At 41.4% G+C, this 24,771-nt stretch overlaps 1 protein-coding gene across 5 annotated transcripts in view; it reads left to right on the plus strand.

The window, feature by feature from the left end:
- Window positions 1–24,771, plus strand: part of DENND2B (DENN domain containing 2B) — a 139,000-nt gene that overhangs the window by 54,890 nt on the left and 59,339 nt on the right. For all 5 annotated transcript variants that reach the window (XM_068148032.1, XM_068148030.1, XM_068148029.1 and 2 more), the window contains 3 exons: window positions 1,528–1,632; window positions 16,851–18,068; window positions 20,584–20,720. In XM_068148032.1, coding sequence (XP_068004133.1) covers window positions 1,553–1,632; window positions 16,851–18,068; window positions 20,584–20,720 — 1,435 coding nt within the window. In that variant the 5' untranslated portion in view covers window positions 1,528–1,552. The remainder of the gene's footprint in view (window positions 1–1,527; window positions 1,633–16,850; window positions 18,069–20,583; window positions 20,721–24,771) is intronic.

Consider the following 24,771-nt stretch of genomic DNA (forward strand, 5'->3'; position numbering starts at 1 on the left):
ACTGACTGTGCCTCTGGTGCTGCAGTCTGCAGGAGGTGTTCTGACCTTAGTTGTGGCATAACTGTTTGGAATAAAGTGTTTTTTAGACAATGTCCTCTTCACCATGATGGGTCTTTTAGCACAAAGATTTTGTGTCTTGTCAGTACCCAGATTATTTTTCAGTGTCACATTACTCTTCTCAGGCAGTCTGGATTTACTGCAGGTTTGAGTAAACAAGATGTTTTGCAATACTCATTTCTTTTGACATTACCTATGCCATTAATGGTCATAAAAATAAGTAGTTCTGGTCATATCCTGGGTGGCAGAGCTGCAAACCATAGTAGATAATTTAGCCTATAAACTAAGGAGTATCTCTGAAAGCACAGGGCAGCAGAGCCACAGAATCCTTGATGAGTAACTCCTATAAAATAAATGGAATAAGTACTGTTCCATTTCTTGCACGAGGGACTCTGCTGGCATTTTAGAAATCTTATCATGACATGAAAATACTTTTCTCCCTCATATTGCAAAATATTTCTCAAGTGATTACAGTGACAGAGGAAATTACCATGAGGAGTTGCACTCTAAACCAGAGAAACATGGGATATAGTCAACAAAGGGCCACCATGTGAGAGGTTAAGGTTTTGCATCCTTTAGATTATGTCCTGGCCGGTATCCTTATCATTGTATTCTCCCTTCAGTCACAGCATGGCATTCATGCAAAGATAATGGAATGAAGACAAAATAAATTGTGCTGCTGGGCTTTTTCATTGCCACTGTGCAGCAGTGTTCCAGAACTAAGGCATCTTTCATGTGCTTAACTGGATCTATACCCAGGATTTTTGCCATGGTTGAAATTAAATTTTATAACCTTTGGGTTGTTATCAAATTACTAGGAAATAACTGGGATTTGTTAATGGCTCTTTATGTTACCCAAGGTCTTAAGTGTCCTAAAATTTACTTAAAGAAAATTTGGACCAATAGAGAACACCATTTGTGGATATTTTCATATCACAAGCAGATTTGAAAATGATATTCAGTGCCTTTGCCATTGAATTAGAAAATATTACTACAGTAATTCTACTACAGTAGAAAATATTGCTACAGTAGTGCTGCACTTCAAAATTGAGAATAGTTTCTTCATTCCTTGGAATAGCTGTTTGTGTGGCCAAAATGCCAGTCATAGCCACAGTATCTACAAGTACCACACACTGCAGTTACTGTGTTCTCAACATATACTGATGGATGGAAGAACACCACCAAACCTGTGACATTTTGTGAACCTGGTATCATCCATCCTGCTTCATCAGACATGCCCGAACATGACACACACACCTAATTCCCATAAGATATTTCCCTTTATAGCACTCAGCTCTGATAAATGTGGCTGTGGATGTGAAAGAGCAGCAGAGAGGGATAGGGTTTAGGTTTTTGAGGATCATAAGTAGACTGATTACATTTTATAGAATGAAAAGCAGAGTTCTTTACAGCATATAGTCTTGCAGTTATTTGGGCTTGTGGAAGCTTAATTGATTTTTTTTCTTGCAGAAATCCACATTTCTAGAAAGCAGAAATGACCATGACTGCCAACAAGAATGCCAGTGTCAACAGCAGAGCTGGAGGGAGTAAAGTGCCTCAGGACACTCTGGATAGGTAAGTGGTGAACTGCAGGCTTTGTAGATTCTGTGAAAAGTTTGTCTGTGTTTGGAACAAAATCTGTTCAAAGGTAAGTGACCTCTGTTCTGACACACAGAGAGCTTTGTAGGGACTGGAGGAACAGAAGTATGGGAAAAGGTTTGTTTCTGGTGTATTTCTATCAAGCTATTGCTACTTGTGGCTGCCTATGACGAAAGTAAATAAGGAAAATATCTTTTTACAATTCAGAACTAAAACAAATCAAATGAAACTAGAAAATGGCAAACTGAAAATCAGTTGGAAAGAAGATACTGCTCTGCAGCATTTCTTTTAACTGTGGAACTTACTGCTAAAGGATGTTGCAATCAGACAAATTCATGGAAGAAAAATCTATCAAAGGCTTTTAGCCACAGAAGAAAAATTGGAGTCAACAGACTGTTGCAAGCTGGTTAATAGCACTGCATCATCCAGAGTGTGGACTAGGAGTGGTTTTTGGTCCTAGCCAGTGGGGACATTCTGATATCATCTGGAAGAGGACTTACTTATAGGAAGCAAGTGTAAGAGAGTTTACAAAAGGCTTGTCATACACTTACGAAATGTGACTTTCTGCCTTTTGGTGAACTTCAAGAGCAGAACTTTAATCCTTGTGAGTCACTGAGGTGAACACCAAGGAATAGGAGGTTAGGAAAGCACCTCAAGGGTAACTGAAAGCCAGCTCTTAGCAATGCTGGCAGGAAGCAGATCTGTGAAATCTTACTGAGTGTTCAACAAAGAAACCCCTAGAATGCTTGCAACTAGTGCATGACTCTTTTGCATCAAATGACTACTTGGCCTGATTGCACCATGCTTAAGAGCATCAGTGTAGTTCTGAGGAAATCTTAGGAGAACAGAAGTGGAAAAAAAAAGGCATAATGGTGTTTGTAGCTCTCTCCTTACAATGTGGCTTGTTTTCTCTTAGCAAGTGATTTAGTATTTATCTGGAATTGTTGTATTTTTTTGCAGAAACTGTATTTGAATTAGTGAATTAATTTATAAAGTATTTGTCCTAATCCTGTGTTTGTTCAAAGTAGTTATATATTAATGCATCATTATACCTTAAAATTGCAGCTTGGTTTGAGATGCTAGATGCAATCAGCACCAGTCCAGAACTGAATCCAAGAGTCAGTGTGGCTACATAACTTCTGTAAATCATTCCTCTGGCTAATTTGCCATCTCCTAACTCAGGATTTCAAGGCATTTTATACACTTGAACCTTTTCACCTGCTGCAGTACACTACTGGAGTTCAGGAGGGGTTTTGTTTTTAGAGGAGCTTATTGATTTAGATTTTCTTTCTTTTTTTTAATCTGAGGATACTGTGTGAGATGTGTAAATAATATCAGGATTTGGAGATACAGACTTCTTGCTATGTATTTGTGAGCAAGTGTGGCAGTTTGGGCTGGGTGCCTCCTGCTGCTGCCACATGGGGTGCACCTCTGGTGCCCTGGGTGTCCAGCCCGGTGGATGGACACAGGAAGCTGCGTATTTCATTCCCATAATGTCCTGCTCCCTATAAATCTATCAGCAAGGTCTCACACTTCCTCTTTCTTCCTTTGCTGCTCCCATGGGAGATGATCCCTATCTGGTAATGGAAGGGGAGTTATCTCAAGGCCTCTTGGGTCTGGCTCGGCCTAATGCCAGGAGGATAAGGGGGAAGGGCAATCTCAGATCTGGCCAGCTGAGCTTAGCCTAACAGTGAAGGGGGAGGAAAGAAAGAGCCCTGGGGGTGTATCCTCAGGTAGGGAGAAGGGAAATCTTGGGAGGCTTTCTGGGTATGCTATAAGGGACTCTGTACTTTGGGATCTCTTTTGTCACCGTGCTTGTAGCTCTCTGTAAAACATTCACTGCTTTTCCATTTAAACTTTCCATCACTTCTGCAATCCATTTGTCTGAGTCTCATTTTTCTGCCCTGGTGGGAGGCAAGGGAGGATCTGCCTTCAAACTGGGACATTCTTGGTAGCAGAGGATGGTTGCTGTGGGTACTCTGCAGATTGGATTGGAGAAGATGGAGAGGTGAAAATGGAAATCTGGGCATTGTTGGTTTTGGTAGCTGGGGCTCAAGTTTATGTTGGGGTGACCGTATGGGCATCTTATGCATTGCAGGGGGACCCCTGGTGCATAGCTGATGGCATGAAATCCTTCCTGTTGTTTTAGGTGGCGGGGGGGTGGAAGAATGCTTGGTAGAGCAAAGGAAAGTCTATTTGGGCAGCTGATCTGTAGCAGGACTTTTACAGGGACCTCTTGAAGCTGGGAAATGAACCATTATCTTGTCAAACAGCAAGTGACAGAATTTCCCCTTACCTCCAATATTTTCTGTGGTGCAGGCATTGCCTGATGCACAAGTCTCACCTTGTGAGCTTTTGCCAAGCTGGAGATAGCAGAACTGTGCTCCTGCTAGGCTGTGTTGCCCTGTTACAGGCAGCGTTGTGATGAGAAAGAGAACAAATATCATAAGGCACATTTTTACTGTAGGATAGGATTCAGAAATAAATTATAGACATAAAAATAGTTAAAAATATGGGTATGCTTAAGCACAGACTGTATCCCTGCAAGCACAATTACTTAGGCATTGGTTTGAAGTACTTTCTTGCTTAATAGCTTCTGACTGAATTTCTGGTAATCTGTTTAAAAAAAAAAAAAATGTACATTAATATTTACTTTTGTGAATGGAATATTTGATGTAGCCCAGACAAGGAAGATAGTTCGATTAATTAAGCAGTATGTGTGCTTATAAGATGTCTCAGAACAATGTCATTACAGTTGTTCTCAGTTTCTTGAAAAGCAAGCAAAGGTGACTGTCCTCTAATTTCCTACAGACCTGAACAAATGGAAAATGAGTGCATATGGGCTTCACAAATCAAGAGTTGGTGAGCTTTTGAAAGCTTAAGCATATTTGTATACCATTTACAGTGAACAGAAATCAAGCTCACTGCAAGCGCTTTACGAGGACAGTGGGTCTGGAAGTGGGTGATGGTTTTGCACAGCTTCAGGGAGATTTGTGCATGGTTTGGCAGCTCAGTGGTTGCCATTTCATGTATGTATGGGTGTACGAGTTCTTGTTTCTGTGGGACTCTGGCAGGGGAGGAGTGAGACCAGCTTGTAAAGGAGAGTGAGCTACATATGACCGAAGCAGGAAGCTAAGCCTTCATTTGACACGTTTTAAAATAAAGTCTTGCTCCATCCATTGTGGGGTAGTCTAGGCTAAAACAGTTCCCAGTTTTCCCAGTCAGAGCAGTCCTAGGGGACTTTGTTAGAGCACCAAAAGGCCAGTGGTGTGAGTTCAGCTCATGTACTCTGGACTTGTCCCTGCCTCTCCCAGCTGCCTTTCCCCTGTGACAGATGAGGCCAGGCCAGACTGCTCGCCTCTGCTGTGGGAAAGCTTCTGGCAGCCAAACCTGGCTTGAGGCAACCAGTGCCCTCACTGAACTGCTGAGATGTGTTTTGCTGCCAAAAGAATTTGCCTACTGCTCAGAAATACTAGTGAGAATCTCTTATGTTCTTTATGAATTTGTAAAACAAACCCCATAGATGTTTGCTACTTTAAAAAAGAATTAAGATTTTCATATTTTGACAGTGAGCTTGAATAGAAAGAGTAGTAGCTCAATAAAATTCTGCTAGGAATAAGCAGTTTGTGAAGCTATTTGAGCCATGATGTGACACTGGATTTTTTTTTTTTCAGTTGTTTGTTTGTTTTAATATTGAGCTTTAGAAAGCAATACAAACACACTTCAGCCAAACAACTTGGAAAATTGAATAAGTGATGTGAAATCTGTGATAAACATTGTACGCCTTTAAAAGCAGAAACAGCTTGAGCTGTGCAGCTGACAAATTTTCAGTAGTTCTGTTCCCAGCAGTGCAGGATTACATTTAGTTCACAAAAGGATAAAAGCTGTTATTTACACTGTGAGGTTGGAGGTGTGTTTGGGACACACAGCTCTGGCAGCAAAATTCAGGGTTGTGGGAGGTAGGAGGGCACCCACTGTCATCTGGAACAGAAACATCAGCAGTGTGAACAAATCCAAGCACTGATTCAAATGACTCTGAAACTGGGAAGAGCTTGACTACAGGCTTTGACTTTGTTGCTGCCCTTTATCTGGGAACGTGGTGTCAGTGGGATGCTGATTTCTGATGATCTGAGGCATGATGTTCTCTTCCCTTGCTCTCCTTGGCAATGACCTCAGGGCGGTGGATCAGAGGGAATTCTGGAATCACTTGGAATCTCTTTAGCAGGCTTGCAGAAATCTTGTAAGCACAGTGGTCTAGTGACGTAAGAGAAGAGTGTCTTGTAGGAGGAGGTAACAGCTTCTAGTTAGACCAAGAGATAGAACTGAAGAAATGGACTTTTGGTTACAGTTTTTGGTCTTCCTCAAACAGTTGATGGTAGGGGGCAGGGAATTTTGCTATTCCATTTCTACCGTTGACTGTTTTGTTTCACTTCAAGTTTAGATGTCTGTTTATGAAAAATCATCACTTACTATGTGCTTGTCAGTCAAGCAAATAACTTTTTCTTAAAGAGAAAAAAAACCACAACACAACTAAAATTTTGATTGTATTTTGCTTTAGACAGCTTTGGATCAAGTTTGCTTTATTATTACTTGGAGTCTGCAGGAATGCAGCCGGACAAATCACTTCCCATTATAATTCTCATGGCAATTTGAATGCTTAATACTTTTATGTGCAGCAAATCAGATACCATCATTGAAATAATCCTTTTTCTATTAAGATTTGTATTTGCCAAAACCACTGGAAACTAACTAAAACATGTAAAGTAGCAAGTCTTTTAAAAAGCAGAGAGTTGTAGATCACAGGTGAGACTAAAAGTCGCATTTTTAATGTTAACTGTGTTCTGTTCCAGTACAAAGATTACTTAGACTAATGCTGCAATCTTTATTTGTTTAATAACTAAATTTACATGAGGATACTCAGTAGTACTAATGCCTGAACCAAACTGTTACATGTTTTGCAGAACATAATTAAAACAGCATGGTTTTGGAGATGTTTTTGATGTCTTGCTAATGCTTTTACTGCACTGAAATGTAGTGAATAAAAGCAAAGAGCAAGATACTTGTTAAAACATGTACAGGACTCCTCATCAACACAGCATCAGAAAATCAGAGCAGGAGTCTTATGTGAATTAATTCTTTTGGATGGTGATAAGAAACAAGGCAAGCCCACAGGGGATATGGCATAGTAGTTATGTGCAAAACAATTTTTACATCACAATACAAACATTTCTTTTTCCTGGAGCAAGTCATTCTTAGCAATGAAAATCTATTGCCTTCTGGACAGGAAGATGCTGGCAATCTCATTGAAGAGACCAACAAAGACAGAAGTCATGAGCATTACTAATGATGCTTCATGTCCATTAGGAAGCTGGTCCAAGACCCTCATTGCTTTGCACTTGAGCTGCTGAAAAGCTATCAGTACCAGAGAACAATTTCTGTTCTGTGCCTTAATCAGTCTGGATTTGAGTCAGGGGTTTAGAAATAAAAGAGTCTGTGTTCTCTTACTAGTTTCCTGCACTGTTTAGTTATACTAAAATAAATATTTTCTGCTTAAGCAGAACAGAAAATGAAAGAATGCATAATAGAAGGAGTAAGATTGCAAGGAAGATCTGAACATAATGAAATAAAGATAAGTGAATGAATGATTTATCTTTTTTTTTCCCTGATCAGAAAAAAAAAGAATTGTCCACAAAGCCAAAGCATTGGCATAGCATCCTCACAGTCACAGGCTTTATCCTCTAAATAGCATAACAACTATTCCCCAGGTAATAGTGTACAGAAGCTGGGAATTAGCTAAGTGCTTGATCCAGTTTCCACATTGAGTGTCACCCTTTTTCACACATGCAGAATGTTAACAAAAAATGGCCTTTAAAAACTAATGAAATAGTAAGAATTTTCCTGCAAGCAGGAAAATAGGAGCTAATGGAAATATGTAGGTGCCCTTATGATGTATACATGCAAACACGCCTGTGGTGCTCAGGAGACAGATCAGGAGAGATGTCAGTGAGAGCTCTCTGCAGGGGAACATCCAGTCTGGTTTATTCTAATGTCGCTGTCAGCACGCAGAAAGAAAATGTTAAGATTGCAAAGCAAGGCAACTTCTCCAGTGTAGGCTGTCCACAGTGTTGTGGCTGTACAGCTGTACACCTTTATGGCAAACAATTAGCAGCAGCTAATAGATGGAAATGGTATTTTGCATTTTGGATTCCTGGAATGTAGCTGTTTTGCATCTGGATTTCTCAGAAGTAATCTTTTTCCAGGGAACTGTGAAAATTGAGCTAATTGCAGTGGCAGTGTCATGGAAGTGCTTTGTATTTCAAAACCTCAGCCTACCTTTTTTCAGCTCATGCTGGCAGGCAGGTGGACTGCTGGTACAGGAAGTGTCTGCGGATTGGTATGGCGAAGTATTGATGGTATTCAGGTATAACTAGTGTTGGTTACTCCTGTTCTGACAGCGTAGATTGTCAGAACCTGCACCAGCTGACCCATATTTACTTTTTTAAATTTTATTGCACAGCAGCAGCATGCTTGTCCAGGGAACCCTGCAGCTGTGTGCCTGTGCAGCTGCTGAGGCCAAAAGGGGACTTATCAGTACAGACAAGTGAACAGATGCCCAATAATCACACTGCTCTCATGTGAAACCTCTAACCTCTTCACTTGCTGCTGATTTAGAAAACCACTCTGTATCAACAGAGGTGACCAAGGTAGATGGCAGCTAGCCTGTGTCTGTCTGAAACTGTTGGCAGAGACTTGAAAGCATTTGAATGTGGATTTTTAACCTCTCCCTTTCCTGTCAAACAGCATTGTCACCCATGTGGGCTTCAAGATAGGTGCTGAGTCTGGCAGGCCTGTTCACTGTGTCTGCATGCATGTGGTTTGGTACCTGATACAGTTCTGATTTCTTTAGCAACAGCCAGCTGGATTACCTCAGTTTAGAGGTTTGGAAATTAATTGTAAACTGTTGCTCTCTGCAACATTAAAATAAAAGCCCAAGTAAAACCAGATTTTCCCCTAGCCACGATCAACCTGGAGGAAACTTCTGGCTTGCCAGATTTCTCACACACCTGTCGTTTCAAAGCCAGCCTGTCAGATTGCAGAGAAAGGCTTTGCTACTGTTAGTTTTGTTAAACATTAATGCCAGTTTCCTCCCTTTACGCATACAAAGGGACAGAGGTTGGACAAACACGCTCAGACTGTGTCATTTGTTGTTTGAAAGTGAAGCAGAGGCAGCATTCAGGAGGTGTGGAGGCTGCGACAGGGTGTGCAGGGCTGAGCAGAACTTCTTCGTCTCCATTCTGCACCTTTCCAGGAGGGAAGAGCTTCTGAGTAAGTCTGGGATTGGTATGCTGAAGCAGATGCAGTAACCTATAGTTGTGTGCTTGTCAGAGGTATGAAAGGAGGACACTAAGTAAAGCAGAAGTGAAAAGAATGAAGTGCCACAGCACTGAGCTCCATGTCCTTTCCTCTAACCAGTTTTGCAGTAGGTGGGCTTTCTACTCATACGCAGGAACTTGCCACCACCCTTCTGCTCACTAAAGATATCTTCAAGGGTAGCAATGAATATCAACAAATGAGTGAGACACAGAGGGCTGTTGGGTGCAATTGCATAACCAGAGACTGGAAGGTTCTCAGAGGAAGATAATACCCTTTATTATGTTGGGGAAAAAAAGTCCAGGTTTTAAGCAGAGATCTTTGGAGATCTAGGCAGGTGGAAATCCATTTTTCTAAGGGACAAAGTAGAGACAGTAAAACTTATGGAATGAAGCTAAAGATGAAGAACCAGAGTACATTTTTCTTACCTTACTGTTCTAAGAGTAATACAGTAACAAACAAGAAGCGGTCAGACTACTAATGAAACAGGTGGAAAAGTGCCCTTCAGAGGACAAAGAAGCTTTCTTAGCATTGTGTAACTTGATTGTATGCCATTGCTTCAGCTTTTTGCTTACCTTGGGGAGGTTTGCAGAAAGCTGAATTGAGCCAGGGCAGTTAGACTTAATGACAGGATGGCATCCAGCTACTGGTCAGAGATCAGACCCCTCAGAGCACTCTTTAGACAACGTGTGGCATCAGAATTACTCTTTTTCCACTGCCTCAGACAGTCCATGTTACTTGTTAACTGTCTTCACAATACTTGAGCTTCAAGTGCATGGCAGTCACAGTCGGTTTAGAGAAGCTGCATTCAGACAGGGCTGATGTTGAGTTTGTTCTGGATGCACAGGCATAATGCAGGAGCTTCTATTCTGCTGGGATTTTATTTTATTTGGATTTATATTATTTTTACTTTAATGTTTATTGGATTTTTATTTCCTATGCAATGCAATAACTCCAGAAGCAGCACAGACACATTCAGATCTTTTCAATCTCTGTGGTGGTATCCTGCTGTGACAGACTGTATTTTCTCCAGATGTCTCAGGCCTCAGTCTTGCTGGATGGTGATACTAGTAGTTGAAATGATGACAGAAATTAAAAATGTCTGTTTCATAGCAGACAGATGGATAATGGCTTTCAGTTTTATAACCTGCTCTTCTAGGAAACATTCTCACTGTGTTAAATAAAATACTTTACAAAACCAGAGAACTGGAAAGAGCAGATGTCTATGGAGAGACCTCCCTGGACATTGTCAGCATGTTGGGGACCAGAGCTGAGCCTAGTGGGTGTGGAAGAAAAAAGTGGATATTGGTAGAAGAGAAAAAGAACTGATTTTGCATGTACTCTGGAAGCAGGTGTCTCTCCATGGGTGAGATTGAAAATTGCTGTTAAAGATAGGACAGAGTCCTGAATTCCCATCATTTTTCTGTTCCTATTAGATATGAATTCTCAGGTCTATTTGGTGAGGTTTTGTGTGACCTAGAAGTTGATTTATATGTAAAGCAGAGAAAGTAGGCTTGTCTGTATTCTGGATTAGTGTTTAGCTACAACACATGACTTTCTGGCTTCTAGATCAGTTCTTTTCCCTTTGGGTATAGGTTATTTCAGTAAAGTATACACAGGGACCCCAAGGTTTGCTGACTTGTCAGAGCAGAAAAGGGAAGGACCTATTTTACAACAGCTTTTCTAAACCAGAATTCCAGAACTGAAGGTCACCAAACCCAGAATGGTCTGAGATAAATTAAAAAAAACCCTAAGCATCACAATTTATAAAAGACACTTTTGACCTTTCCCAAGTTGTGTTCCTCTAAGTGTAGAAAACTTGCAAAGTTCTGGCAGAATTAGTGCCAGAGTTTACTGCTTTGAGATTCCAGGGCAGATAAATAAGCGTGTTGAAAGATCACCTGTGCTTTCAAAAAGCAAAGCTGAGAGCTTTCATGTGTGCTGGGAATTTGAACAGTCATGTTTAGACATGCTGCTAAAGAAGAGGTTTCAAGATCTGGCAGTTCTAAAACAGACAAATAAGGGCTTGTGTATCCTGCCTGATTTAAGACAATGCTATCATTTGCTGTGTTGCCACTCTCCAACAAAACTCCCAAGATCTTAAGAAAAGCAGGTGACACCAAAGCATGCTGAAGAACACATAAAAATAGGTAACATTGGAGATATAATGGTGAAATATCTGTTGCATAAATTATTATTCAGAACATGTAATAGGAAAAGAGTAACTGTGAGGGAGGGCTCCATTTTTCAACTTTGGACCCTGTTATTTCTTCTGAGGAGAAAATGAGAGCTGGTCCTATGAAACCAGGGCATGTTTGTTTGTTTTTCCTTCTCCTGTGAGCAGCCAGCTTCTGATCACTGTGATGGAAGGCACAGCATAGGCTAGTCCATCTTCTGTGCTTTGGGTAGTCATTTGTATCTGAAAAGATGGAGTGATAAAAGGCTTACACATGGCATGAAGTAAAGACTACCCTGCACTTGCCTTCTGAGAGAGCAGAAGGCTGCCATAAATCTGGAGTGGCAGGGAATGCAGCCCTTTCAGTGTAGATAATGTCACAATTTCTTATCTTCACCCTCAGAAATTTTTTGGCAGAGGCATTTACCTAGTGCATGTTGATGGATCACATTTTATTTTGTGGTCATTTGTCAGTGTCAGATCTTCTTGCTGTCTTTGCTTTACAGATCCAGCCTAATTCAAGTATTTAGAATCTCAGTCATCAGCTTTGATTTATCTACCCTCTTTTTTTTTTCCCCCCTTTTTTTTTCCCCAGTTGCAGAGCATAGTTGCCACTTCACGTAGTTTCCTTTGGCAGAATAACCCCTGAATATCACTGGTGTAAATCACACATTTTGCTTCTAAGCCATAAAAACAGTTCAGCAGGAGTCAGCTGTGTATCATGAACAGACTGCAAGGACCCAGAGCTCTGTAGGGGTTTGGTATGCAGGTTTTCACCACAGCACCCTCCAGCACTCCACAATTGTTATCATTAACTTGGTACATCTTGGGAGCACTGAAACTTTAGATTTTACAAAGGGCACACAGTGCTTGATCTTTCTTTTCTTTCACAGTCATCATTTTGTAAGTAGTTCTGTTATGGTCTCAATTTCTCTGTAAATGGAAAGTATCACAATTCCTCAGGGGAAAAATTTAGAAGTGATTGGTGTTTCTATTTTTGTTCTATCTTTAAACATTTAGTGATATTCATCTACTTTGATTTTATTGCTTCACTCTCTCTAAATACTGGGACTTTTCCATTACTAGCATGTGTTCATGACAATGAGCAGTCTTATAATGCAAATTCACTTTTCAGTTTTGTCTTGTTTTTGTCACAATCCCAACGTTAACGATAAAGGGAGGAGGTTATCTGGAATGCACACTTTTGGGGATTTTGAGCCATACTCCTGGTGAGACCTCAAAAATCACAAAGGGTCTGGTGGAAAAGGGATTAGTCTGTTGCCACTTACATCATTTGGCTTTCCAAGAGAGAGGCAAGATGTGACAAGCTGTACTGTTTGTTTCATTACCAAGCTGAATCAGCTCAAAAAACACCTTACTACCGTGTGCCCACGGTGAAAAGTTCACCTCCTTTACTCACCATAAGCTGTTATGTAGATTTAAAGTAATTAGCTGTCATGTGTAGTTACCTACTTGAGTTATTTAGAAAATTACAATACTGTAAGGTATGGCAGAGTGCATATTTTGAAAGAAAAATGCACAAATGAAACAAAATTAAGTTTAGATTTAGTAGTGTGGGAGGTCCCTTTTGTCTGGTCTTAATGTTCCTCTACTCCTTAGTTCCAAGAAGTAACAATAACATAGATTTAAAACTCCTAGAACAACTAAGACAATGAAGGATGCAATTTGTCATCTTTGGTGGAGTGCACAGGGCAGTTGTCCAAGCCCATATCCTCATTTGTATTTCAAAAGAAAATGACAAAACTCAAAGCATCAATACATGGGTTTGACTTTAGCCATCTCAGCTAAGCAAAAAAGCCATTTCAGACCAGGTATTTTGGTGATGGTTGTACATTTGGCTCTCATGCCAGTCACCTTGTTACCCAGTTTAGACCAGTCTGACTCCCTGCCTTTGCCCCTGAGCATTCCCTGTTGCTTCCTTACAGTAATGTCTTATTGAGTGCTTCGCAATTGCTGTTCCTGCCTTTCTGTCCCCACTGATGAGGATGTAGCCAGGGATGAAGAAATGAAAGGAGAGCAAGTATTTGCTTCTCTGTCTAATGGTTTGTTTCATAACTCATCTCAAAATGCAACTAATTGCATAATTGCTGATGCTTGACAGCTAAAAGTGGACTTCTCATAGCTCTTTGGAGGAAAGCACAGAGGATATTATTCCTAGTTCTTGTATAGAGAGGAAGAAGCAATTTTTTGGGAAGTGCCCTTTAGCATTGCTTCAAAGTTGTTGAGGGTTTTTTGGCTGCCTTCATATTACTTTGCATGTTTAGAGATACAGCTGGAAGATTGCTGTATTGCAGTAGTGTGTTCAGGTGTTGTTAGTGCAAAAGTATTGACTGGTACCAGGAGCTTTCACAAGCATGAAGTGTCTGAGGCAGAAGAGTGCTTTTGTGTTTGTTTTCTGGGTGGTTGCCTGGCAGCAGCCCTCTTAGCGTAGCATGAAACTGTACTAGTTAGAAGGAGCTGTGAGTACTGAACCCTATCAAAAGTGATTGTTTTGTCCAGGTCACAGAAGTAGTGGCACACAAACACTAGTTCTAATTTGAGCTTCTCTTGATCTCTTCCACATTTTTTTTTCCTCTGCCTATGATGTCAAATTGAGCAGAAGCACAATGAATGTCCTAGCAAGCCGTTATAGCTGTTCTCAGTAGTACTGCATCAATGTGTGCATGGTGCATTTGGTTCCTGTTAACAGGTGAGCAGGGTCTGCTTCGCCCTCATTCTGGGAGGAGGATGGATTCCAGTATTTGCACTCACAATGGCTGGCATGAAGTAGGATCTGCTCCTTACTCAAGGGACTGTTCTGAGCTGCTGAATCTCTCTGTTCCAGTCTGATTCTTCCAGGCTTTTGCTTTATGGGGACATTGTCTTGCCTCTTCTTCTGTTAAAAAACCTGTACATCCTCCTACTTGTTTCTACATCCTGAATTATGGATCAGGTATAACCAATAATAAAATCCATTTTTAATCTGAATACAAAAATGCAAGTATAGCTTTTTCATGTGGTTAGAAATTATACTTGCAAGGGAGAAAACAATCCTTTTAAGAATCCAAGAAGTTGTATCTGATTCTCTGAGTTTCTTATTGCTTATACTTGTTGAAGGTCTGGACACAGATAAGCTCACGTGAACACACACTAAAGTCCCTAGGATTTTTGGGGGGGGTTCAGCCTTTATTTTAAAAGATAATTTCAGTTTTCCATTCTGAAGTCTGAGCACATATGTTTTGTTAAGTAGCCAAAAAGATTAACGGTTCCAGAAAGGTGTGGGCTTTGCCACTTTTTCCAATGGAGTGCTAGCACTGCACATCTGAATTAGTGTTTCAAATGATCATTTGTGTGCAGTCTTTAGCTTCAGAGACCTCCTTTAAGTAAAGGCCTGAAGATCATTATTGTGATTATTAATTTGTAATGCCATATGAAATAATAAGAAAGTTGGTATCTGAGCATTTCTTACAAATTTCTGGAGAATGTTGAACTTTCATTCTCAGTTATCTGAAATCAGGATAGCTTTAGTGCCCATGTGAAAAATTAGTTTTGCTGTTGTTGCATTTCTGCTGTTTTTGTTTCAAATCTCTTTAAATACTGGTTAGAGCAAGAAGAAGTCTCTAGTCTTGTGGGGTGGGCCAAAGCTGCTCAGTAACATGCTTATGGTTATCATCATATTCTGACATTATCATCACTCTGACAGAGGTTAGGATGTCCTGATGAAATGGCAGAATGCCCTGAGAAAAATCAGAGATAAGCAGAAAGCCCACATAAAGTACTAAGAAAGCAATATTTTCCTAGCAGAAGTGGAGAGAAAGTCCTGAGGAATAAAAACAGTGCTGTGTGACTATGTGTGAGCTCACCAGACATTAGTCTTTATGTGAAATTACAGGATTTCATCACCAGGAGCCTGGAAAGACCCAGTATCTTTCTGTCAAGGTGCTTCTTGCTCTTTTTTTTTCAGTAAACGGGCTCCCAAGCATGAGCATGTTGAACTGGGAAATTCCCTGGATCAGAGCGCCAAAGCATCTTTTTATTCTGTAAGCACTGATTTAAGCAGGAAAGATGGGATTTATTAAACTGAAAGGTCACTGAACAGCTTCTGCCAGCTTGTCTTTCCTCAGAACAGGATGATCTGTAGAGTCACTCCTGTCACTTCAGGAGAGCTAAAACTCACAGCAGCAGAGCTAAGCATTGTCTAGAGAGCTAGAAACCACCTCTCAGGTTCTGTTTATTTCCCTGCACTGTGCACTGGGAAGGTAGTTTTAGAGTCTGTGACGTGTTTATAAGACATTGTGGGCTGCTAGGCAGGTGATTTGCCTTTGGGACTAATTCCCCTCAGTTTAAGAAGGACATCGAAACACTTGAGCATGTCCAGAGAAGGGCAACAAGGCTGGTGAGAGGCCTTGAACACAAGCCCTATGAGGAGGGGCTGAGGGAGCTGGGATTGTTTAGCCTGGAGAAGAGGAGGCTCAGGGGTGACCTCATTGCCCTCTACAACTACCTGAAAGGTGGTTGTAGCCAGGAAGGGGTTGGCCTCTTCTCCCAGGCAACCAGCACCAGAACAAGGGGACACAGTCTCAAGCTGCGCCAGGGGAGGTTTAGACTCGAGGTGAGGAGGAAGTTCTTCACCGAGCGAGTCATTCGGCATTGGAACGGGTTGCCCAGGGAGGTGGTTGAGTCATCGACCCTGGAGGCGTTCAAGGGGAGATTGGATGTGGAACTTGGTGCCATGGTCTAGTCATGGGGTCTGTGTTGATAGGTTGGACTCGATGATCCTCGAGGTCCTTTCCAACCTAAGTGATACTGTGATACTGTGTGATACTGTGATAATTCACTGCTGATTTGCTCATGGTTTGAGAGCTGCACTCCTAAGGCAGCATGTTGGATGAGTACCCTTAGCAGACAGGCAATTGGGGCAACTGATTCCAATGTGTTTTGTAAAATGATGATGCTCTCAAAGAAGTGTTTTTGCCCAGAAAGAAGGTGCCTTTCAAGTGAACTTGTTAAGAAACATAAATTCAATTCCCCAATCTTTATTTATGCTGTTTATACATCACATTTGGAAAGTGTATGTAATGATGTGCTTTGTAAGATGCTGCAAGTATCATTGTGTATGAAGCAAAAGCATTTTCCTTTACAGTCTTTGTATTGAAGATTGCAAGTTCTTTAATTATCTGCCTCTGCCCAGTAATACTAGTTTTAAAGTCTGTGGGATTATTGTGCCTTTGAGAGACTATTCTAACAGAAGCAGGTTTCTTGGAGAAGGACTGTGTCATTATCCACTGACCTATGTCTATGGTATTTCTATGTAATGAGCCAAAGGCAGAGAGGGTTGCCAGCACACCCTTCACCTCTGCTGTTCCATTACTGACTGTCCCAGGCATTTTGTGTTTTATTCTTGCTATGGTCAATACAAATAAAGTTTGAACATGCTAAAGCATTCTGCAGGGATTCTTCACAGGGTCTGTATCTACCCTCTGGTTCTGTGGCTGAATGGTATTTGGTGTCTTAGTGATGCTTTGGGAAGGTTTTGCAGTATGCAGTTATCCTCTGCTTTACCTGCAGCCAGAATTGGAAAGTTTGGCAAATTACTCTGGTTTCCCTCGGCATTTGATTTGATTTTTTTATTTCTTTCTGCTTCTAGGTGTCAGTCAGTCTCTCCACTGCCTCTCTTGTCCCCACGCCGAAGCCCAGCCTACCCTCTCAGTGACAGCGAGGACTCTTGCCGCTCTGCTCAGCTCACCAGAGTCTCTAACTCCAGACTGCGTCTCAAGGACTGGAGCAACCGCACGTCCACACTGCAAAGCACCTCCACGAGCCCATCAGACACCGACTCCCCCAGCCACCCTCTCAAAGCCGTCAGTGTGGGTGCTTTGGATAAAAGGCTGTCTGTGTTCAAGGCCGAGGACCAGCAGGAGAGTTCAAAGGAGGCTCAGGATGGGGATGCAATAGGGAGCCATCCACTAGCCAGGAGCACTTTGTCCTTGGGCACTGCAACCAATTTGAGGAACCTCTCCCTCAGCCGGTCGAGCGTCCGCTCCCAAGCTCTCGATATCCGGCAGAAGATCACAGAATGGGAGTGCCGCCGGGAGCTGCCCCCCAGGATGAGCACTTGTGTGGACAAGAGGGATGCTGGGGAGAGGTCAGGCAGTGAGAGCTGCCCCAGTGTTCTGACCTCTCCCTGCAGTGAGAAGACATTTGATTTCAAAGGCCTCAGAAGAATGAGCCGAACATTTTCTGAGTGCTCTTACCCGGAAACAGAGGAGGAGGAACTGCTGGACAGGGATTCCTGCCATCGGTTTGATAAGAGGCTGGGCAGGAGTGAGCCTCCTGCTGCTGCTTTCCTGAAGGGCCACATGAGGAAAGAGTCCTCTGCTGTACTCAACAGAATACAGAAGATCGAGCAAGCGCTGAAAGAGCAGCCTGGCAGAGGCCTCCCCCAGTTACCAAGTAGCTGTTACAGTGTTGACAAAGGGAGGAAAAAGTCTCTGACTCTGAGTACTGTGGAGGGACTGAGTGAAAGCCTAAATGATAGCAAAGGAGGGAGTGTTATTTTGGGGAGTGAACCAGAGACGCCTGAGGCTGAGAAAAGCAGTAAGACAAAACAGGGGATTACTGCAAACTCAGCTGGTCCTAAACTGCTCCTTGAAAGCCCAGATAACAGCGCAGTGAATCCCGTCCCCAAACCCAAACGCACCTTTGAATATGAGGCAGACAAAACCCACAAAAGTAAACCAAGCAATGGCCTACCTCCATCTCCTACACCTGCTACTTCTCCTCCTCCCCTCCCATCCACCCCTGCACCACCTGTGACCAGAAGACAGAAGAAAGAGTCACGCTTTCACAGAAAATCTCAGAATAGGTAAAATTCAAGGAAATGTCTTGTGCTTGGTCTTAAAATAACTAAATGCTGCTGTATTGTCTTAGTAACAGTGTTTTAAAATTTCACTCTAATGCAATGCTTTTAACCTGAGAAATGCAAGAGATTGTGTGCAAGACAAGCATTTTTTTCTGCTGGACTGCATTGATAAGATGCACTGGTTCAATGCTTTACGTGTCTGTGGCGTTGGAGTTCTCCAACCTGTATTCCTTGATCCCCAGAAAATGCTTTAGGTCATGTTTGCTAAATGTTTTCCTGTTAATTCTGACACAAATGCCCTCACCTGTGATTTTTAATGGAGCATGATCTGCTGATCTGTTGTAGTCCTGTTTTCCTGTTCACTGCAAAACATACCCGTGTTTCCAAGGCTTGTTCCTGCAGCAGTGTGGTCAGTTTTATGGAATGTTGGTGATTTATTTTTTTTAATTCAGTGATTAGAAATGTTTACATTGCTATAATAGCTGTAGAGGATTAATGGTGAGATTTTATTCTATTCTATTTTAGCAAAAAAAGACCTTTATGTCCTTCCTGAGTTCATGATGAGCAGACTCTGTGGCTATTTTCCCCCAGCAGTCTGTGGAGCTTGATGTGTTTCAGTTACATGATTGGTCTTGACTTTTGGAAATGGTAAAACTCATCCTGCTCACCTCTTAGAAAAGTATAGGCATAGCTGTTGGTAAGCATTTGATGGAGGGCATTTTTAACAAGTTCATCTATCTGTGCCTGTGTGTGATAGACATGTGCTGTTGATATTTAGTGATGGACTTTGCAAATAACAGCATCTCAGCCACATTCTATCAGTTCAGTATCTGGTGCTCAATGTTGGCTCAATTAATTAAAAGTTCATGTCAGCACAACCTGACCTGAAATATGCTGGGGCAGGAAAAGGAGAAGAGGAGTCTTCAGATTCTGCTCTTTACTTCCAGGAGACACCTGCTCCTGAAATGGATCAAACAGCTCTGCTGATGTGTGTTGCTTCTCTGAGAAAGGCGTGGGGGTGAAGTGTAGCAAGCCAAAGTCTGATTAGCTGTGCTTATCTTTGAGTTATGGCCATAATCTCAGAGAAAGTAAATCTGTTTTTTAACATGAGTTTGTGAAATAAACCTGACATCATTTTGTTCAGCACAGTGTTTCCAGTGTGCAGAAGACAAACAATAAGTTTTAGATGTTCTACTATAAAAGATGTCCTTTATTGGAAAATTAAAGGGCAAGTGGTAAAATTATCTGTATTGTGTGGACAGGAGTGAATGGCAAGAGCTAATTCTTGCACAGAACCACTGTGTGACCTGCAGCTAACTGATCCAAGTCAGTCTCTGATTACATGCGTGCTCTGAGTTTGAGACCATGTAAGTCATCTGAGAACCACAGTAATTTGTAATGATAAGTTTCTGAGATGAAGTTTTGAAACTTCTTTCAAGAAGAGGTACAATTCAGCTTGTACCTACTGTTCTGCAGGTTCAGTTTCCCATCACAGTGGAGCGTTAGATGACAGCACAGTTCAACAATGGAGCTACAGTCCTGGGTGGGGCCAGTCGGTAGGAGCCCAAAACAAATCCAATATTTATCAACTTCAGTTGTGATGAGTGGAGTATAACTTGTAGAATTTACAATGTTACAATGTGTACCTGATGAGCCTTGCAGATCAGTTTGATGTTGTACAGGGTAGGTTTCCATTTGTTTGTAACAGCTTTAGCCTACTGTAGTTCAGTGATTTCCCTGGGCTTGCTTTTATGAAATCTTAGCTTTGTCTTTACTACTATCTGTAAGAAGAATTCCACCATTTACCAGGAGCTTGAGACCATACAAATCATCTAAGAATAACAGTGGTTTTGTAAGTTATTGAAGTCTCAGTCTTGAAACCATCCTCTTTTCGAGAACAGACAGAATTCATTATGTCTACAGCTCGTGGTTGTGTGTTTCAGACTGAGCATACATGTCATTTGCACACAGTGGCATGTCATGAGAATGGACTGTGGATATTTATTCCTCTAATGTTGTGGTTGAAAACAGTGATTTTCTTTGGCTAAATTAGACAAAAGTAAAATGGAGGAAGTCTCTCATATTTCCCTCCTAGCACAGAGCCAGTTTGTATTCACAGGACATGGTTGCCCATGCAGCTTTTATGTTTCAAATTGATATGACCTGGGTATTCCCTAGTGGTTAGAGCTTCTCTGGCACAGACATAGTACAGGAGTGTCCCAGGATAGGCATGGGACTACAGCTGAGCACTGTTCCACAGAACCATTCTCATGGTCCTCTGCAGTCCCTGTCCACATAATGGAGATAACAATACTTCCAACCTCATAAAACTGCCACAGATTGCTGTGAGACTGCTGTGAACACAGGGCTTGAGGTCCTCTAAAAGTCCTGAAAGCATGATGGAATTTTTTTTTTCAGTTGGTCATTTAATACAGATTTCTTAGCAAATAAATGCTCAGCTAAACACTTGAGTCATTTTGAATTCTAGTTACTAAATATATATTGTTTTAAACTTTAGAAAATCCTTTGAGTTTGAGGATGCATCAAGTCTTCAATCCCTGTACCCTTCCTCCCCAACTGAAAATGGGACTGAGAGTCAACATAAATTTGGATCCAAGAGCACTTTAGAAGAAAATGCTTATGAAGACATTGTAGGTAAGAACATTTTGCAGTATGTAGCTCACAGTGGGATGTTGAGCAGTTGTGGTCAGACTGTGTATTGCCCTGTGCAAGAATGTTCAGTGCTGTCAGTACAGAGGGATTAAGTGGAGGGTAAATGGATTCGATGCATTAGTGCAAACATAAGCCTCAGTCTGAATGCAGGAGGTCTTGATCCCTTTGGACTTCATTGGGTGGTAGTGGAAATGGACTGTTTGGTCAGCTTCTTGCCATGCTTTCCAAGAACCAGATCACTCTTTTTTATCAAGGCCTTGGCTTGAAGCCTTGGTTAGTGTTAAAATATAAAGAACTGAACTGGAGATAGTGTTTATAGAACCATCAAATAGCAAGATTAACCTCACAGGCCATGTGTAGTCAGCCTGAGCTTTTCAGGGCTCCTGTGTGGACTGCCCAAAGCAGTTGTTTGTAGCACTGTTTCTGGTCTCCCCTGAGTCCCAGTTGCTGGTTAAAGAGAAATTAATTTCCTCTAGCTATACAGCCATCAGGAATGTGCAACCAAACCGCTGTTTTGATTAAGCTTCACAAGAAAAACATGTTTCTTTTGGTCTTAGAAGGAAATGTATGGCCTATGCATACATTCTTTTAACATCAAAAAGGTTTTTATAATTATCAAAAATTGGGCAGCCTTTCAGAGCAGAGATTTTCCAAAGAAGTGATGAATATCTGCATTGTTTTTAACTCTTTCAGTGTTGTATTATTACAACAGATACAAAGGCTATTTCATTTTATTTTGGACAATGAATCTCTATCTGCTGAAAGCTGGAGGGCTACCAAGATAGTCAGGGGCCCTAGAGCACATGTCTTCTGCAGAGACACTGACAAGCTGGTCTTGTTTAGTCTGGTAAAAAGGAGGACCAGAGTCACTGTAATACTTGTTTGAAGGACAAACAAAGATGATAGAACAAAACTCTTCTTCATCATCAGTTGATACAGCAAGGAGCAACGATCACAAATTGCAGTGTGGGGACTCTTTGACCTTACACCCAACTGCTGTCTCTGGCTTGTTAGCCTCAGTGGAAATAGGAGTCTGCTCTTTCCATTTTCAGCGGTATCCTTCCACTATGTCATTTAAAAAAACACTTTCAGAACACACCAAAAAATGCTGTTGCTGTTCAGTGTTAATAAAAATGAGAGTTTATATAGCTACTAATTCCACCCCCCCACAACCCCCCTCACCCCTTTGGAGCACTTCCTTATGTGATCATCAGCCTTCTAAATGAGCACAGACCAGCATTTCATTTACATATGAAAAAGTGTTGTGCATTAATTACAGCGTTCATCTCTGCTCAGGACCTGTCAATGTATTGACAGATGTTAGGTGGCAATGCTTCTTTTCCTTGCTTTGGTTTGTTAAATATCAAAATAAAATTGCAGGAGTGGTAAGAAGCTTTCTCAAATGAGAAGAAATCTTGGGTTCAGCAAAACAAAATCATAATGGGCTCCTCTCTCTCACATGGGAACTATAAACCACCTCACTGCAAGTTGTAACTTGGCCATTTTGGTAGGGCAGTGGGAAGAGAACGCAAAATTTCAGATCTGTGGACAAACACAAAACTTCATTGTTTTGTACTTCTTTTTAACAACCTCTTTCCAAAGCACTTCATTCAATGCAGCCAGTGTAGGGGGAATACCAAAACAGTCTAATTCTTATAAACTGTCAAGCATGATTAAAGACAAGCCAAAGTAGTTTGATCTCCAGCTTTAAAGAAACTGTCGTAGTTTTGTGTATCACATCTCCATAATTTATACCAGTAGTGCTAGACCAGTCCCTAAGTAGCACTTTTGTACTCATGTGAACCAGGTGTCTATAAGAGTGAGTTTATAGATTTACATCTGCTTCAAAGCCGTAAAGGACTCTTGTTAGTGCTGCTTTGGGTTTTCTTTGCAAGCAGTTGCTCTAGAGGTGGTGGTGTACTGAGTGCTCTCACTTGGATTAGGGCAATGATCAAAATACAGCTCCTAAGCACACAAGAGTAGGACTAGAGCCCTTGGTGTTATGCTTACTATGTGACCTCCTCATGTGGAGCATATCCACACTAAACCTGTGCATTCCTCCACCTGTTTCCTTTTTTAATGACCAGGATGGTGATGAACCGAACTGCTAAGGCTGGTTTATGATATATCGAGAGCTGATTAAAAATAAATGTGCTTTGAAATCCAGTGGCATCACAAACCAAATGCTTTGTTTATTTTTGTAATATTTGTGTGCTCCTTGATAGATGAAATATCTGTGTTCAGGACAGGGATTGGACTGGAACATAATTATCCATTCTGCATTTATCAACAAGCAGCTGTATAAAGGGGTGCATATTCCTAACAGTAATCAGCGCTGTATTCCTTGTGCAAGGAGCCATGAAGATTTCATTCATCTTCTGTACTAGCACTCACAGGAATGTGGCAGTCATAGTAAACTTAACATTGTTTTGCTTCTTGTGGTTTTGAATGAGTTTTTAATCAGACCAAAATTGATGTGGCTTTATGAATTCAGTTGGGGAAACCATGCTTGGCTTTGTGTAAATTCACGGAACTATCATAGTATTAAGAGCTGTCTGAGACGGTCGCTTCTGCTGTGTTTGTGGACAGCAGTATTTTTTGTCACATGCACCACATGGTTTCAGTTTTCCAGCCTCTTCCCCTAAATGCAGTTGAGATATTTTACATTGTTATTTCAGGCCTGCTGTCTCTGAGGCATTTTTCACCTGACATTTAGAAGAAAGCACTTGTTATCATCACCAAAAAATGCTGAATGAGTAATGTGAAGCCAAGGTTAAGGGCACAATATGAAGTTTACCATGAGAAAACCTAGTAAAACCATGTAAATGATAGTTTGTGTTTGGAAGAGAAATTGCACTTACAGTTCAGAAATTAAATCTAGCCCATGACAAGGCCAACCTTCTTGCTCTGTAACTTCTCAGAGTGCTGGATGCAGAAGAACAGGTGGAGACTTTTTGTAAAGGGTACACTACAGACATGTGTAGGAGACCTATTGCTGGGCTCTGTATGTTGCATCATAGATTGAGAATGTTTAATTTGATGTTGCACAAGTCCGTTTGCCTTGTCCAAGCAAGAACCATTTACTCTTATTGCTGTGCTTATTTAAACCTCACCCCCCCAAGAAAGTGATTAAAATGCTTTTTCCCCCCTGAAGATCTGTGACTAACATGGTCTTGCTTCTCTGCTATTTTTCAAGTCATGTTATGTATAGCCAGGCCTGGTCTATGCCAGAAGTTAGGTGGAGGGCCAAAGATGCAACAGGTCCCAGTGCCAAAACTTGTTAGAACTGCTTGGTGGCAGGTCCCATTGCTGTGTAGATCACTGGGCCATATGTCCCTCCTTTTACCTTGTGGATAATAGGGTCAGCATCTTGGGGCTTCTTTATTAATTAAATCCAGGTACTTTTTCAACTGACATTTTGGAATATGCAGTGGAAGATGGAGTCCATCAAATCTTCACTGGCTGAGGGGATGCTCTCCAGGAAACTCTAGTAGCTGAAATGTGAACCTGGACAGATGTGAACGAGGGACAGATAACCTGGGCAGGAGAGAAACAGTCAAAAGTGTACATCTCAGGTAACTGGCACAACTGCTTCTTTCACAAGAGAGGAAACGGAGCAATAAATCTCAAATCAGTATTATTAAGTGGGTGCCTGAGCAGTTGCAATAGGTAGGTGTGGACCTACATGCAAAATCCTGAGCATGGAGGAAATGTCAGTGACATAACTTTCTCTGTAGAGCCCACAACAGTGTGTCACTCCATTTATCCCTCCTGGTAAGGCACCTCTTTTCTCCTAATCTGATTAGTCTTTTTGAATTCTGATGTAAATGGGACATAGTGCATGTCATGTAACAAATGGGATGATTTAGCTGTTTTACTGAACCTTCCACTGTGCGTGCCAAGAACTTCAGAAATGATGACTGAGGTCCAGTTGGAAGATGTTGCAGCTTGACATTGCTTTCAAATTAGAACATTCACAAAGTTTTTCCAGTAAATGTGAAAAAAGGTTAGAAAGAGAGCAAGCTGATCTTTC

Source organism: Melanerpes formicivorus, unplaced genomic scaffold, assembly GCF_026170545.1.
Source record: "Melanerpes formicivorus ecotype bairdi unplaced genomic scaffold, bMelFor1.0.p_v2 SCAF_16, whole genome shotgun sequence".
NCBI lineage: Eukaryota > Metazoa > Chordata > Aves > Piciformes > Picidae > Melanerpes > Melanerpes formicivorus.